Source organism: Lepidochelys kempii, chromosome 26, assembly GCF_965140265.1.
Source record: "Lepidochelys kempii isolate rLepKem1 chromosome 26, rLepKem1.hap2, whole genome shotgun sequence".
NCBI lineage: Eukaryota > Metazoa > Chordata > Testudines > Cheloniidae > Lepidochelys > Lepidochelys kempii.
This window is the reverse complement of record NC_133281.1, coordinates 12,342,103-12,360,045: the sequence shown is the minus strand read 5'-3', so window position 1 is coordinate 12,360,045 and position 17,943 is coordinate 12,342,103. Positions and strand designations below refer to the sequence as shown.

Sequence of the window (17,943 nt, the reverse complement as noted above, 5' to 3'; positions counted from 1 at the left end):
CAGTACGATTCTTTAAGATCCTCCTAGCCAAGAGATCACAGCCACAGACCGAAGCCGTGATGTCACTACTGTAAGATATAGGATCGGAACACTAACAACATTAATAATTAGCATCTTGCGTTGTAGGGTCTGAGAAGGCTTTATAGAAACTAAATAGCTGTGCTGACTGATGCCCCCCTTTCCATGCTGTTTTATCCCCATTTAAAAAAAGGAGAAACTGAACCACGTATAAGGGAAGTGAGTTACACGAGGTCCCCCACAACTGTGGTTTTCAAACATTTTGAGCTGAGGCCCCCACTTTGAGTTACAATTTTTGGTTGAGCCCTCCCACCCCATGCAGACAAAAATAGACACAATACTTGCCTCTCCTCCCTCAGGCTTTCAGGGTGGGGGAAGGCACGTGTGACACCCTCTGGGGGAGGAGGCAGCGCTGGGCGTAGAGGCTGCCAGGAGTGGAAATCGGTGTGGCCGCGGTGGATGTGGACACTGACTCCCAGTGCTGGAGATGGTACTCCCTCTTTGAGCCCCGCCACATGGGGTGGGCCCAAGCTGCCTGGCGTTGCATCTCAAACCCCCTCCCCCACAAACATTCCTCCGTGCCCCCATAGAATCCTAGAATATCAGGGTTGGAAGGGACCTCAGGAGGTCATCTAGTCCAACCCCTTGCTCAAAGCAGGACTGATCCCCGACTAAATCATCCCAGCTAGGGCTTTGTCAAGCCTGACCTTAAAAACCCCTAAGGAAGGAGATTCCACCACCCCCCTAGGTAACCCATTCCAGTGTTTCACCACCCTCCTAGTGAAAAAGTTTTTCCTCATATCCAACCTAAATCTCCCCCACTGCAACTTGAGACCATTACTCCTTGTTCTGTCATCAGCTACCACTGAGAACAGTCTAGAGCCATCCTCTTTGGAACCTCCTTTCAGGTAGTTGAAAGCAGCTATCAAATCCCCCCTCACTCTTTTCTTCTGCAGACTGAACAATCCCAGTTCCCTCAGCCTCTCCTCATAAGTCATGTGTTCCAGACCCCTAATCATTTTTGTTGCCCTCTGCTGGGCTCTTTCCAATTTTTCCACATCCTTCTTGTAGTGTGGGGCCCAAAACTGGACACAGTACTCCAGATGAGGCCTCACCAATGTCGAATAGAGGGGAACGGTCACGTCCCTCGATCTGCTGGCAATGCCCCTACTTATACATCCCAAAATGCCATTGGCCTTCTTGGCAACAAGGGCACACTGTTGACGCATATCCAGCTTCTCGTCCACTGTCACCCCTAGGTCCTTTTCTGCAGAACTGCTGCCTAGCCATTTGGTCCCTAGTCTGTAGCGGTGCATGGGATTCTTCTGTCCTAAGTGCAGGACTCTGCACTTGTCCTTGTTGAGCCTCATCAGATTTCTTTTGGCGCAATCCTCTAATTTGTCAAGGTCCCTCTGTATCCTATCCCTACCCTCCAGCGTATCTACCTCTCCTCCCAGTTTAGTGTCCTCTGCAAACTTGCTGAGGGTGCAATCCACACCATCCTCCAGATCATTTATGAAGATATTGAACAAAACTGGCCCAAGGACCGACCCTTGGGACACTCCACTTGATACCAGCTGCCAACTAGACATGGAGCCATTGATCATTACCCGTTGATCCCGACAATCTAGCCAACTTTCTATCCACCTTATGGTCCATTCATCCAGCCCAGACTTCTTTGACGTGCTGGCAAGAATACTGTGGGAGACCGTGTCAAAAGCTTTGCTAAACTCAAGGAACACCATAGGAGGGCACACCCCACCGTCTGAAAACCTCTGCCTTAATTACTTATGCTAAACTAGCTGTTCAACCTTGTATTTAGCTGTGACACTCTGAGTACCTCTCCCAGACCTGAGGAAGAGCTATGCGTAGCCCGACAGCTTTTCTCTCGCTCCAACAGAAGCTAGTCCAATAAAAGATAAAAGGCAGTCACCTTCTCTCTCTAATATCCTGGGACGGCCATGGCTATAACCAAACTGCATATGAAGTCAGTCACTCCATGGCAGAACTGGGATAGAATGCTCCAGAATTCCCTGCTCTGAGCCCTACATGACCCCTCCAGTTTGCGTTTTCCTCCCTGAAATATATTTTTGTTTTAGGTTAAGCTCAGTGAACCCCCAAAGCAGAAAAGTGTTGGGAAAGAAGTTTTTACTTAAAAAACAAAAGAATTTACAAATTTAGCATTTGTGCAGGGCTGAAAATTATTTGAGATAGGTGGTGGCTTTTCTGCAACCTCAGCCCTGGGAGAAAGAGGTGCAAGAGAGACCAAGATTTAACAAAAACAACGAGGAGTATGGTGGCACCTTAAAAGACTAACAGATTTATTTGGGCATAAGCTTTCTTATGACTGGGAAAACACTGATGCATCTGAAGAAGTGGTTTACCCCCCACGAAAGCTTATGCCCAAATAAATCTGTTAGTCTTTTAAAGTGCCACCATACTCCTCGTTGTTTCTGTGGATACAGACTAACACGGCTACCCCTCTGATACAAGATTTAACAGAAATCCAGAAAAACTAATTTTTGAAAATACCAATAAAACCCAATTTTGATTCTCCCCCCCCCCCAAAATGAGCCACTGTGTTCCAAAAGTAAACACTGAAAATCAGAAATAATAAGAATAAACATCACTCAGAACATACCCAGGAACTGTTTATGTTGAATTGCTGTTTCTTGGCAACTCAGGGTGTGAATATCTATATGTACCTAGCGATTGCACATTCCATGGCAACAAGCTGCAAGCCCAGGATTAGTACGGCTCTGGGTTGTGTCCCTTGGGTCAGAGAAGAGACAGATTTAGTTTGCTATGAATACACAGAGGGATTCTTCATTGAGGCTGCTGGACACACACTGACCATGTGGTTCTTTCTGGGTCTGTAACTCCCAGAGTAAGGGCTTGTGCTACCTAATGTCACCAAAGAGGGTCTTCCCTAAACTCTGGCTTGAGCAAAGTTGGTAAAGAGAAGGGACTGCCAACTGCACTATGCAAAGCAGAGCTGAGATGAAAGAGAAGCAAGGCTAGGAGACAGGAAATTCCCATTCAGATACACCCCGAGGGAAACTACTGTATAGAGATGGGCCTAAACCATAAAAGCCTGGATTTCCTTCCGGCAGTTCAAGAGTGTCCAGCTCTGGGATTTTGCTTCAGACCCATCTCTGAGTGTTGCAGGAAAAAAAAATTACTGGCACGTTCAATGGTTTTCATATAGAAACAGAGAAAGCCTGGTTTACCTCCCACTCACATTGGTGTAAATCAGGAGTAGTCAATGGGGTTAATGAGATGTGGAGAGAATCTAGGTGAGAAGATGAGAAAGAGCTGTGCTGCTTACCAAGGCATTTCACACACTGTATTGCAAGGACCTGCGTGGGCGAAAATCAGATACCTGATTCTATAATATACAAGGCACCCTGCGATTACAACTCAAACGGCCATAGCTGAGTTAACTTTAATCTCTCTATCTCTGGTCCCAGAGCAGCGTGGAACCCTGGGTAATCACTCGAGGAACTAGCCTGTGTGCTATCAGTACCCGAGTTGGATTAAAGCTAGCTCAGGTATGTCTATTCCAGGTGTGAAACACCCCCCTGCTCCCAATTACAGTACAGACATATCCTAATACATAAGAGCAGCTGTTTGCTTCAGAAGAAGCTATATACCCCCTACCCAATATGTTTCGATAGAAATGTATCTTTAAAAACTGTAGAATTTAATCTCTGGAAGTTGTGAGCTGCCCTCTAGAATTCTACCTCCGGGATACAATTCTCTAAGAATGAGCTCACTGCTACTAAATTCAATAGTCCTGCTCCATAACCTGCCAGCATGTCTGGTGCATGGGCAGGGAGAGATCAGCTGTCAAACTGGCAGGGAGGATGTGATACTTTTCTCTCACAAACGCACGTGAGCTGACAGCCCTGGTTCTATTCTCTTATCGTGGAGTTAAGGAGGTTGCAGGATCACATTTTCCCCCTTGTATTTCTCGTCAAATGTTCATGTCAAGAAAGAAAAAAGAGACGGTGGTGATAATGATATAATTGTTCTCTGCACAGTGATACCGTTATTATATAATTACAAGATATGTTAATATGAAATCGGGGTATAATTTCATCATATGTTTAGACATTTCCATCTAACTGAACTGCTTTCATGGCCCCCATTACCATAGTATTGGAGCATTGTATTTATTTTACTTTTATTGTATTTATACTCTCAACACCCATGTGCGGGGAAATATCTCAGCTTTCTTTCCGATGGGTTGTTGAGGCTCAGAGACGCTAAGGGTAAAAAAAGCACCTGACTGACGTAGGCTCCTAAATTCAATTTTCAAAAGTGACTTAGGGCCAGGTTTTCTAAGGTACTTATGAACCTAAAGGTACAGGAAGGCGTCTAGTGGGATTTTCAAACTCACCTAAGCAGGTTTGGCTTCCTTACCTGCTTCGGCAGCAATGTAAGTCCTCCTAAGCACATATCTGCATCTTGGGTGTCTAAATACCTTTGAAAACCTGGCCCTTCCGGTCCCAGCTGTCTAAGTCCCATTGACAAGACTTAGGCCGTAGTAGCCTTAAGGTATGTCCCCACTAGAAATGTTACAGTGGCACAACTGCAGACGCACAGCTGTGCCGCTGGGGTTCCTGTCGCTAGAGTAACTCCACCTCGCTGAGAGATGGTAGCTAGGTTGATCAAAGAATCATAGAATATCAGGGTTGGAAGAGACCTCAGGAGGTGTCTAGTCCAACCCCCTGCTCAAAGCAGGACCAATCCCCAACTAAATCATCCCAGCAGGGCTTTGTCAAGCCTGACCTTAGAAACCTCTAAGGATGGAGATTCCACCACCTCCCTAGGGAACCCATTCCAGTGCTTCACCACCCTCCTAGTGAAATATTGTTTCCTAATATCCAACCTAGACCTCCCCCACTGCAACTTGAGACCATTGCTTCTTGTTCTGCCATCTGCCACCACTGAGAACAGCCGAGCTCCATCCTCTTTGGAACCCCCTTTCAGGTAGTTGAAGGCTGCTATCAAATCCCCCTCTCACTCTTTTCTTCTGAAGACTAAATAACCCCAGTTCCCTCAGCCTCTCCTCGTAAGTCATGTGTCCCAGCCCCCTGATCATTTTCATTGGCCTCCGCTGGACGTTTTCCAATTTGTCCACATCCTTTCTGTAGTAGGGGGCCCAAAACTGGATGCAATACTCCAGATGAGGCCTCACCAGTGCCAAATAGAGGGGAATAATCACTACTAATGTAGCCCAATATGTCATTAGTCTTTTTGGCAACAAGGGCACACTGCTGACTTATATCTAGCTTTTCATCCACTGTAATCCCCAGGTCCTTTTCTGTAGAACTGCTGCTTAGCCAGTCGGTCCCCAGCCTGTAGCGGTGCATGGGATTCTTCCATCCTAAGTGCAGGACTCTGCACTTGTCCTTGTTGAATCTCATCAGATTTCTTTTGGCCCAATCGTCCAATTTGTCTAGGTCACTCTGGACCCTATCCCTACCCTCCACCTTATCTACCTCTACCCTCATCTTAGTGTCATCTGAGAACTTGCTGAGGGTGAAATTCATCCCATCAATCAGATCATTAATAAAGACGTTGAACAAAACCGGCCCCAGGAAGAATTCTTCCGTTGACCTAGTGCTGTCTACATTGAGGCATAGGTGGGCTTAGGTTGGCTTAACTACGTCTCTGAGGGGTGTGAATTTTCACACCCTGGAGTGACACAGCTAGGTGGACCTAACTTTCTAGCGTAGGCCAGCCCTGAGTGATGGCCTAAGGTCCCTGCCCAGAGCAAGGAGCTGAACCTGGGGTCTCCTAAGTCCCAAGGCTATCCCCTAACCTTCTTTTCTTCTCCCTGAATTGCTTTTCCTCATCAGTATGCCTATGCAGTATTGCCTCTTTCCCCTCTGTCTCTCACACTCGCTCTGTGCCTTTTCCTCCTCCAAAGGACTTGCCACATTTATTCTGGTGTCTTGCCTCCATCATGAGCACTCCAGCAGCCAGTGTCATAGACAAATTGATGACAATTAAAGGGATCTCTAGGCCATTTGGCTGGATTTTATTTCATCATTATGACAATTATTTGTCCATTTCATCATCTGGACAGTTTTCACAGCTGTGAAGCACTAACGGAGAAGGAAAGTTCTCTAGATGTGTTGCCAGAAAGTTGATTTGAGATGTAAAAGCGGTTATTTATGTCTGATTGCAATCCGCTATTAACGAATGAAACTGCATAGCCCAGCAAACAATGGGTCTGCTTTACGTCATGACTTCAAATCCTTTAAAGTGGCACTTGAGCACTGAGTAAGGGAAGTAAATGCCCAATTTTTAAACTCAAAGCCAAAATTTTCATACTGGGATGAACCCACAATAAATCCATAGCTAGGCACCTAAACAAAGAAAACCTCACATTCAGAGGGGCTGATTATCCTTCTCTTGCATCAAAGTCAATAGGAACGTTTACTCTAGGAATTATCTTGGGAAGTTCTATGGCCTGTTTATGGAGGAGGTCAGACTAGATGATCATAATGGTCCCTTCTGGCCTTGGAATCTAGGAGACCTGCAGGTGCTCAACCCTTAAATACCTACATTTTGGCACCCAAGTTTCAAACTTTTGCCTTGAAAGCCAAAGGTATTTAGGTTTCAGAGTAGCAGCCATGTTAGTCTGTATTCGCAAAAAGAAATCCGATGAAGTGAGCTGTAGCTCACGAAAGCTTATGCTCAAATAAATGTGTTAGTGCCACAAGTCCTCCTTTTCTTTTTGCAAAGGTATGTAGGTAACCCTCAAAGCTATGCAGGCTCCTAACTCCCATAGATTTCAATGGAAATCAGGAGCCTAAATTCTCTTTGAAGATCTGGGCCTCAAGTCCTAAATTTTCAAAAGCAACTAAGGATTGCAGGCACCTTCATTCTTGTCTGCCAACTCCAAAGGCCTTAAAAGGGGCCCAATTTTCAGAAATGCTGAGCATCCGTTCTCAAATCCAGTCCCTTTAAAGCATCTCATGTCGAGCAACCGCAAGCTGGGGCAACCAAGTCCAGGGACACTTTTGACAAGGTTGTTCGCGAAAGGGTGGGAAGCTTCTTGAAGCGCCTCCGTGACTCCGAAGCGCCAGTCCCATGGACTGTCAATGGTATTTGTGATAGTGAATCACTTGGATGGCTTCAGAAAAATCTCTTCCTTACTGTGGACAGAACTTGATAAGTTTATGAGGGGGATAGAATGGTGGGGTTGCCTGTGATAGCAGGGACTGCACTCGATGACCCAGGAGCTCCCTTGCAGTCTGATGTTATGATTTTCCAAAAGTGCTGAGGGATCTGCAGGTTATATTGAAGCTGAAGATGCTTGCCATCCTTCCAAATCAGGCCACTGAGTGCCCAACTTTAGGTGCCCAGGCATAGATTAGCTAGGTGCCTAACTCACATTGGAAGTCAAGGGGATTTAGGCCCCTAACTCAGAGAACAGAAGGCACGAGGGAGCTGCCTGCAGGAGACTCGAGGCCTGGAGCTGGCTTTTGCTGTATGAGCCAGCCAGAAACGTGGCACAGGGAAGGGAGCTTGAACAGCTGGCTCCTTATAAAGGGAGCTGAAGCAGTCCTTGAGGGGTGCTGACTCTGGGAAATCTGCGAGGGAGTAGTCAGCCCTGAGCCGGGCTGCTGCAAGCCCAACCCCTCTTAAGAACTGATAAAGAGACTTTTCCTCTCATCCAGGCTCTGAGGTAAGAGCCAGGCCCTGGAACAGATTGTTGGGACCAAGTTTTCCCTCTGGCGTTTGTTTTATTTGAGTCAACCCAGACCCCAATAAGGGCATTGTTTGGATGAGCAAAACGTGAAGTCTGGGTAAAAGGGCCTAGAAGAGAGAATAAAGAGTGGGGCAAGGTAGAGGCACCCCAGTCTCTGAGGGGGGCACACAGGCGGTGTCCAACTTGTTTACAGTGCCTTAAAAATACCTCCTCCCCCACATGTGGCTGAAAACAGAGTCCTAGGGTCCAAATTTTCAAAAGTGGCCACTGATTTTGGCTGCCTCAATTTTAGGTGTCCAGCTTGAGCCACCATGGACCTGATTTTCAGAGGTGCTGAGAACCGGCGGCTCCTGTCGTCTGCAGGTGGGGTTACGGGAGTTCGGCCCTCTTGCAAATCAAGCCTCCAGTGTCTCAAGCTGGTACCATAAAAACTGAGACACTCTGAATTAATGGTCACAACAAGGACTGGGAATAATGTATAGTGTAGCTTGGCTGGCTGATGACAGAGGGACGTAACTGTCAACAAGAATTCAAAAGGCATCCAGAAGGAAGAGGAATTCTTTTGGAGTGGCCCCAGCAAACAAAGCTAGGAATAATGAGGTGAAAATAAAAAAAAAGGAACATTTCAGCTGTGTAGGTGGAAAAATTCCTTCGCAGTGAGATTCATTAGATTGTTAAATATTCTCCCCAGGGCAGCCCGGGAAGCTCCACTTACTTGCATCTTTAGAACTAGATTTGAATTCAGGTACCAAATGGCTGACGGAGACTTCAGATGGATAATTATCAGGCTGGATAAGCTGAGAGAGACTGATAAGGCTTTGTGGTACCCATGGGTAGAGGCACATAGTTGGCAAGGTGCATCTCCCGCATGTTTCTACATAACATTCTCTCTTTTTTCCCCCCCTCTGCTGCGGGTCAATCTCTCGTGAAAGGGCGATACATTGTCCATTTTAATTTTACAAATGAAAACTCAACTCCTGCCAATCAAACACCAAATGCAGCAGCTCGGAGTATTTGTGAGCTGATGGGCTGGAAGAATTCGGCTCTGTCAGCTTGAGCGCTAGGATCAGCAATAGTAGGGCTGACAGACCACATAGTAATGCAGGGAATTTATTACAAAAAGCCCCACATTGCTATGCCTGTATTTCTGCAGCTGTAAATAATTCTAGTGTAATCCCCTTCCCATGATTCCTCCTCTGCGATGAGATTCTTTACCTCTCCGAGCTTTCAATGGATTCATTTTCATAAACACAGAATTTTGTCTCAGGATCTGAGTCCTGAAAGGTGTGGACTGTTCTTATAGGACGCTGACTGCCCTCAATGCTCTAACATCAGTGGGAGTTGAGGGTGCTCAGCACCTAACAGATGAGCTCAGGACCTTGCTGCGTCAAGCCCTAAATGGGTTTACAAAGGAGACCAGTGCTCAGCCATCTCAGACGTAGCACGTGCTACCATGCAGTGGGGGTCACAGCTCATTTCAGTCCATTAAAACACAACAGCCCTCTTGCTAATAGCCTTAATGGTAGCCACCATATAGTAAGCACTAATGTTTTGAGCCATTACCGCAAACTCGAGGTGAGCTCAAGGCAAACTCCTCGATCCAATTTTGGGGTTGGGGGGGAGAAAGGGAGGCATTTGCATCAGAACTTGACTTCATACACTGAGGGTGAAGAATGGTCCCATCTTCAGAAAGGCCTGACCCCAAACTCCAGATCTGAATACGCCTCCAAATTTGGGGTGTTAAAGTCTGGATCCAAGTGTTATGGCTTGAGTCTATCTCTGCTGTAAAATGCTGCCAGGTCCATTTTACAGGGGAGCTCATGGACTATCAAGGAGGGAGTGCTTCTTTTTTCTCTCTAACAACACTTCCTCCCCCCTTTGGGAAACTTAAATGTTGAACAAGGGCTTTGAAGGAGAACACATCCAGTCCTCAGAGAAATGAGGACTGTACTGTAAGCTCCGTGGGGCAGGGGCTGCCTAGGAACTGTGTTACAAATAGTAATACAGATGCAGCCTGGGAGTGCATGTGAGGCATGAACTCAAGGGCAGAATAAAGAAAAGGAAACCTTGAAACTTGAGCTATTCTACATCCCAATCCCATAGGGAGGAAAACCAAAAACAAAGGAGAATGGGGTGAAGAGATAAATATTGCAGCCTTAAAACGGCCAGAACAACAATAGAAGGTAACTTTGCCCGAGGCGTCACTGAAGCCGTGAATAGAAAGGGCCAAGTTCTCCTCTTGGTTATGCTACTGTGATTCCACTGCAGCCGTTGGGGCAGCGCTACGGGACAAGAGGGGAGTTTGGCTCAGCCTGGGATGCAGAAGTTGAGTCTCCGACCACTAAACAAGAGAAACATCCCTTTGGAAACATTTCCCGTCTGGGAGCAAAGGGAGAGTTTCTCTTTCCTCCATTTGACACGAGACGTGTGTTGTTTAATAACTTCTTGTTTTGCATTAATCAGCCCCGTCCCTTTTGCACCACTCATGAATTCCTATGGAGACTGTAGCTTCTCCTAAGGCTGCTTAGTAGCTTGAGAGATCCAAGGCAACTCAGGATCCATAATACAGAAAACAGAGACTGTGCCTATCTCCCATTTTATTCTGGGAGGGTTTAAAAGCCCACGCTGAGCTGCAGAAATATTTACATTCAATTTGTGATATAAAGGAGCTACTTTGCAGGCAAGTGAAGTGGCAGGAAGCAGAAATCTGGCATAGTATGGAGTTACTGGATGTACAGATGGTGAGACTCCTCTGCATGTGTCTTTCATTCTCCAAGTATGAGACGTCATATGCATCAGTACGCATGCTGAAACCAAGAGTCAGTTTCCTAGGACCAGAAAAGGACATTTTTCCCCAAGCACTTGAGGCAAGCGGGAATTTTTGCCATTTCCAATTAATCCTTCCAAAATGGCTGGCTAACATCTGCGTTGCACAACCAGATTTCAGAAAGGTGAATTTCACCCTCTGTTTTTGTCGTAGTAAAAGCAGCCAGCCTTATGTACTACAGTTAGTTAGTTGTATTACAATATCACTAACCAAGACCAGGCACAACTGCTGGGCAGTGGACTAACATTTCCAAGGGACGGTCTATGCCCCAAAAAGATTACAATCTAAATAGACAGGACAATTTTTTTTCTCTTTTTCATGGATGAGAAACTAAGACAGAGAAGTTAAGTGATTTACCCAAGATCACATGGGGGAATCTGTGGCAGAGCCAGGATTTGAATCTGAGTCTCCTAAGCCCCATTCTAGCCTTAATGTCACTTTTTCCTTTCCCAGAGCTTTCTAGTTTTGCAACACGTAACTGAAACTTTACCTTTTTCATTGCATTTGAGAAAACAGATCACGTGATCTAAAAGATTTTAGACATTCACCCTCTATAAAAGTGGTTCTCAACCAGAGGTCTTCCAGGGGGTATTGTCAATTCATTTAGATAGGTCTAGTTTTACAGCCAGCAGCTACATAAAAAGTACTAGCAAAGTCAGTACACATTAAAATTTCATATCATGACTTGTTTATACTGCTCTGTATACTATACACTGAAATGTACGTATTAAATAAATCAATTGGAATATAAATATTGTAATTATATGGCAAAGATCAGAGTCAGCAATTTTTCAGTAATAGTGTGCTGTGACACGTGTATTTTTGTGTCTGGTTTTGTAAGCAAGTAGTTTTTAAGTGAGGTGAAACTTGGGGTTTAAAAGACAAAAATCAGACTCCTGAAAGGGGTACAGTAGTCTGGAAAGGTTGAGAATGACTGCCCTATAAGATGTCACAGTAATATCCACAGCTTTATACAGTATTTCCTGTTATGGCAGGTGTCACCAGTGGCACCCTTACACACGGTTTTACAAATTCTTTCCCTCAGCCTACACGCACTGATCAGCTTGTGAAGAAATGTTGCACTATTGTTTTGTGATGATGTTCCATTTCAAGGGAGCTGTGGCAAACAGAGAGGCTGCTCTCTGCCTTAATCTCTCTAACCAGAGTCAATTCTTGCCCTTAGGAAGTGGACATTCAAGTTTTGGCTGAGATTCCTGAAAAAAGGATTGCCTGCATGCTGTTTGTGACTACCTCTGTTCAAGGACTGGTGTATATTGCGTAAATAAACAGTTGCATTAACAATACACCCAGACACCGCATCACTGATTTCTCCTCCAACTGGAAGCTATCCTGCAAGGCATCAGCATCTGCTACTTCAGGGCAGCTAGCAGGGACACTATTTTTTCCTTCAATATTATTTATCTTTACCAGTGATAAGCCCTTTTGCATATTATCCCTGCTTTTTGAGCTCTTATGAAATTATTTATCGTTGTCATTATTTAAAGAAAACCAGCAACAAATCTACGAGATATATAGATTTCCCCCCTTTCCTCCTATTTGGCTTTATTCTAAAGAAAAAAATAAATAATCAGCAAGTTCTGGGAAATTGCAACCTGCCTAAAGGTATTAATGTTGATTACAAAATATACACACAAGTAACAGAGGTTTTCTGACACAGAAAGGCATAATGGCTCTGGCTGCAATTTAGCGCCACATTTAACATGAACACCTGCTTGACTAGCTCAGCAGACACAAATTACTATTGTGGGTTTAGGCACAAAATAACCCCTCTTTTTGTATGGCAAAAGTATCAGATGCACTGAGGTTTGGGCTTGACAAAAATTGCATACCTGAAGTCAGGAAAAGGAATTAACACTATATAATAAAATAAATTGCATGTAATTATATACTCACCATGACAAAGGAAGTAAGGGAAATGAACAAGGAAAAACTGCCAGATCAGCAGCACTCAGACGATTTCCCCCCCAAATTCCTTGCAGCATGAATCCACTGAGGAAAACCATGTGGTTATTACTTACTTACCCTGGGAGACACCTCAAAATTGTCAGTGATATCTGTAACCCATGCCTATGAACTGCAGCCACAGAAAGGGCTGAGAGGGTTACCCCATTCCTATTCCCATTGGGGCATTCAAAGAGGAAGGATGGTCTGGTGGTTAAGGCAACAGGCTATAACTCAGACAATGTTGGTTCAATTCCCAGCTTTGCCACAGTCTTCCTGCATGCCCTTGGTCTGACTTGTTAAAGGTATTTAATTACTGCACTGCCATTGATTTCAATGGGAGTTAGGTATCTCAATACCTTTTAAAATCTGGCTCCTTCTCACAATGGTGTCTCTGTGCCTCAGTTCACTATCTGTACAATGAGGATAAACAACATATTCCTACTTCACAGAGATGCAGTGTGGATAGAAATTATTAGATGCTCCAATACTACGTTGATGGGGGCCTTAAAGTAGCTACAGATTCATCCCTTTGTCTCTCTGCTGAGATTACTCATTAGCACCAGCTGGAAAGAGAACTATGGTTACTTGTCTGTTAGGAACTGGATTAAGCAATCACTTTGTACAGATCAGATGTAGCACTGGGCGCATCATTTGTTGAATTTCCCCTCTGTTCTGATTTATGAATGTGTTGCGGTGTTGTCACATTTATTCCTCACTCAAAATGATGCAAAGAACTTCTGCAAATCATTCTTCATCCCAAACTGGCTAGAACTAGATAGGGAAACCAAGCTCTATGCGCTTCCATGGGAAAGAGCCTCCCCAAAATGGTAAAAAGCTATTAAAGGAGGAGTTTGAAAAAAAGACTTGAGAAAACACCAGTTAATTGAGAAACCAACAACTTTATGCCACCAAATCACTATCAAACAAGCCAATAAGCAGTACTCTTTTTTTGGGGGGGGGGTTATCTAACATGGGTGTATGTGTGTGTTGCATCCTCCCTCTGCTGCCCGGTCCATATAGAGATAGTACTTTAGCTCAAATGGTGCTTTAACGTTGCAGGTCATGGGTTCAAACCCCATGAACAGAGATCATTACAAAATAAACAGATCTCAGCTATTCTTGTGCTGCCACATTCTGCTACCTGCAATCCCATGGAGAAGATCCTTTACTATGTTAACAGTCTCATTGAAGAAGAATCCATGTCTTTTACGTGCCACATTGCGCTGCTTCATTTTTAAAGCCCTGCTCTCTCTCTCTCTGTTACAGGTACATGGCTATTATCCATCCATTGCAACCCAGATTGTCAGCCACAGCCACCAGGGTGGTCATCGGCATTATTTGGTTCCTGGCTTTATTGCTGGCGTTCCCGCAGGGTTATTACTCTATGACAGCAGAGCTTCCCAACAGGGTGGTGTGTCTGCTGGAATGGCCAGAGCACGACACCAGGGCATATGAAAAAACGTGAGTCTTTCCTTTTCCTACAGTGAAAAGCAAGGCGGTGGGGGAGGCTACACAGCATAGAAAGGATGCATTCTACAGAGGGAAAAAACTGTGAAATATACACAGACACAGAAGGGGGCGGGGAAAGATGGGAAGGGGTGCAGGCTCCTGGCAATCACAGGACATTTGGTTTGATGGGATACACCCACCTGATTTCAATGTATGCCACCTACTCAGTGCTGTGGGAGGGTTCCCATACAAATATTCCCACTATTATATTCCATGACGAAAATGTCTTCCCTCTCCTAAGTTTGTTGAGCCCCTGAAGCAAGATTCAGTATCATGGCAATATTTTAGCCCTTATACACTATAGCTCTTCCTTCACTTGAGAATCTCAGAGCACTTAAAGGAGGTTATCACTATCCCCAGTTGAGGAAACCGGCACACAGAAATGCAGGGAATTGCCCCGGACACAAAGTGGTGGAGCCATGAACAAAACTCAGGGCTCTTGACTCTGCATTTAGCGCCTTAGCCACTGGACCATACAGCCTCTGATCTAACAAAAGCATCCAATTCCATTTACAATGCAGCATACGAGCGTACAAGTAGTTACCAATTTTCTTTTTTTAATTCTAGAAAGGATGTAAGTAAACCCTATAATATCCCATGGTACTGCATCCATTGTATGTTTACTTTACACAACAATAGATTTATTATCTCTTTCAGGCAAGGTACATACACTTAAGGTCAAGAACTTTTAAATATTCTCTCTCATGTACCCCTTCTTAGGCAGTTGAATAGGAGGGAGGGAAATGAGGTCAGTACAGAACAATAGTTTGGTTTTCTCTGAAGGCCTTCCATACAAGTATTGACCAAGCTTGAATGCAAAAGAAAGTCATATTGGCTGATCATGACAAAGATGCTGTTGCTGGTAATGTATTTTATCCCTACTGAACTAATTGGGCCACACTTATCCATGGTCTAATTCCAGAGCTACACCAAAGACAAATTTGGCTCATTGCACCAATGTGCAATTCAGTAGTGTTATGCAGGAACTGTAAATTTCCATTTTGCAGAGAAATTCCCCACTTTTTAAATCTGCTTTTGTTCTGATTCAGAACAGAGACCTCAAATTTCAAAGTATCCATGACATGATTTTTTTTAAATTGTTTTGGGTTAATTGAAAATTTTCATTTTTATTTAGATTTTTTGCAGTGTTATATTGTTTTACATTATATTATAAGTGATAAAAATAACTTTTGAAACAAAAAATCAAAATGTTCCATTCAGCAGAGATCAAAATGTTTTTTATGCTTCATTTCGATTTTTTCCCCCCTAAACAAAACTTTTCCCACACATTCCCACAGAACATTTAGACAAAGCAACATATTCCAATGGAAAAATTCTGTTGGAAAATTTTTGATGAATTTTCTACAGTTTAACTTCTATGATCAGCTTGGGAAGACTCTTGGGAAGACTCCAACTAAATGGAGATAAAAATACAAATAAACAAAACCAACTAAGATTATTGGTGGCCAGATTCCGATAACTCATGGGTAAAGTGCTATTCAGAGTGAGTAAGGTTCTCATTTGTGGATTAAGGAACTGTTCAGCATAAGGGCCCTAGGTAACTAAATCCTATTGAATACATGGAAATATAAATTAAACTGGATGTGGTACTACCGATTATCAAAATGCTACACCAGAGCCATTGCTGTGCCTGGCTGTTTTCTGTCCTTTAAAGCTAGTTCTTGATGGAAATTTCATTGAAGGGATGATAAAATATCCTGTCCTATCTCTGCGGATGCAGATGGATTGTGCATTCCTCTTAGGGCATTATTTATGCTTGTAGTTTAATGCAGCTTTATTTTGTATGGCACCTTTCATGTAAACTGTGTCTTAAAATGCTTCATAGAGTGAGTACAATTCTGGAAGGAAATGGCAAAATGGAGCTATATCAGAAGGACGCTGACAAAATGGAGGAAATTCAGGGACAGGTAACTAAAATGATTAAGGGTTTGGATTTAAGGAGGAGAGATGTAAAGAGTTTGGTATGGATGGCTTGGCTAAGCAATGACTGAAAGGGGCATGAGAACCATCTCCAAGTAAATACTTTGAGGCGGTAGAAGAATTGGCGAGGGTGGGCCAAGGATGGAAAGCTAGGAGTAATGGCACAAAGTTAGGAAAAGGAAATACTTCATTGTCATGAGGAATGTTAGCCTGTGGAAAAGCCTCACAAAGGCGGCCATGCAAACTTGGCAAAGCTCCTAAAACCGTACAGTGCCGTACAGAATAGTTCTGCGTTGGCTGGGAGGGATGGAACAGCTGACTGAAAAGATCCTTTCCAGCGCTTATGTCCATGATTATGTGCCAACAGCAGCCATTTCTCCATTATACCTGACCCTCTCTTAACTTGAAATGCAAATATGCTTCTTTGGAGTGTATGGGCTCCTCCAGGATGCTATTATGACCTTGCCATGCAGGATTTAAGACCTGCTGAACCTAAACTCACAGAAATTCAGATTCATAGGACACTAGAACAGCTGGGTCAAACATGCTTTGCTTATAAAACAAAAATCCTGTGGTGGAAGCCAATAGGTTTATATTAAAAACTACTCTGAAAATCCTATTGAATTCAATAGTGAATGAAATCCTTCCTAAGGGCATTTTGAACCATCTTCTAAAATTTTATAGCAGGGATAGGATTCTCTTTTAAATTCTCCAGCATGGGTAAGAGAAAGGAGATGGCCCCCTACATAAACTTCTGTAGGAATTTTCCTTAAGAGTTGACCAATCTATTTCTAAACCATCAACCCAGCCCTAATTAGTACAAATCAGCCCTTTAGCCTTATGCTGCCCCATCCTTGGGGCCAATCTTGAAGAGGGTCAGACTCAAAGTCAGAAGGGACCATTGTGATCATCTAGTCCAGGGGTTTTCAACCTTTTTCTTTCTGAGGCCCCCCTTCAACATGCTAAAAAATGCCATGGCCCACCTGTGCCACAACAACTGGTTTTCTGCATATCCAGTAGATGAAAAGCCACATGTTAGGTGGTAGCAAGCAGGGCAATTGCCCAGGGCCCCACACCATAGAGCTAAGTTGCTCTGGCTTTGGCTTTCAGCCCTCAGTGGGGCTCGAACTTTGGCTTTTTGACTGGGCTGCAGCAAGTTTAACACTGGCCCTGTTCTCTGGTTTATTTTGGTGGAAACCTGCTCATGGCCCCCCAGTAGGCCCCAGATCCCTGGTTGCGAACCTCTGATCTATGTGTCTAACACAGGCCAGAGAACTTCCTCCAACTAATTCCTAGAGCAGAGATTTTAGAAAATCATCCAATCTTGATTTAAAATGTTGTCAGTGATGGAGAATCCACCACGACCCTTGGTAAATTGTTCCAATGGTTAATTACTCTCACTGTGAAAAATTTACACCCTATTTCCAGTGTGAATTTGTCTAGCTTCAACTTCCAGCCATTGGACTGTGTTAGACTTTCCTGTACTAGATTGAAGAACCCATTATTAAATACTTATTCAACATGTGGCTCGTAGTAGATGAATCAAGTCACCCCTTAACCTTCTTTTTGTTAAGCTAAATAGCTTGAGCTCTTTGAGTCTATCACTATAAGGGATGTTTTCTTTAACCATTCTCTGGGTCTTCTCTGAACCCTCTCCAATTCATCAACCTCCTTGAACTGCGGACTCCAGAACTGGTCACAGGATTCCAGCAGCGGCCGTACCAGTTCCAAATACAGAGGTAAAATAACCTCTCGGCTCCAACTTGAGATTCCCCTTTTTATACACCCCAGGATCATATTAACTCTTTTAGCCACTGGGCCACACTGAGAGCTCCAGAATGCCTCCTTAATTTTCACTTAAGCCACTTGTGAACGAGTAATATAACCATCCTAAACTCATGCCAAGAAACAAACACTTTAACATCAAATCACCCAGGTGCTCTCTCTCTATGTG

The 17,943-nt window shown here is 44.0% G+C and overlaps 1 protein-coding gene across 1 annotated transcript in view; it reads left to right on the top strand.

The window, feature by feature from the left end:
- LOC140903620 (substance-P receptor-like) overlaps positions 1-17,943 on the top strand; it is an 89,896-nt gene that overhangs the window by 28,868 nt on the left and 43,085 nt on the right. The window contains exon 2 of the mRNA XM_073325165.1: positions 13,806-14,000. Within this exon, the coding sequence (XP_073181266.1) occupies positions 13,806-14,000 (195 nt within the window). The remainder of the gene's footprint in view (positions 1-13,805; positions 14,001-17,943) is intronic.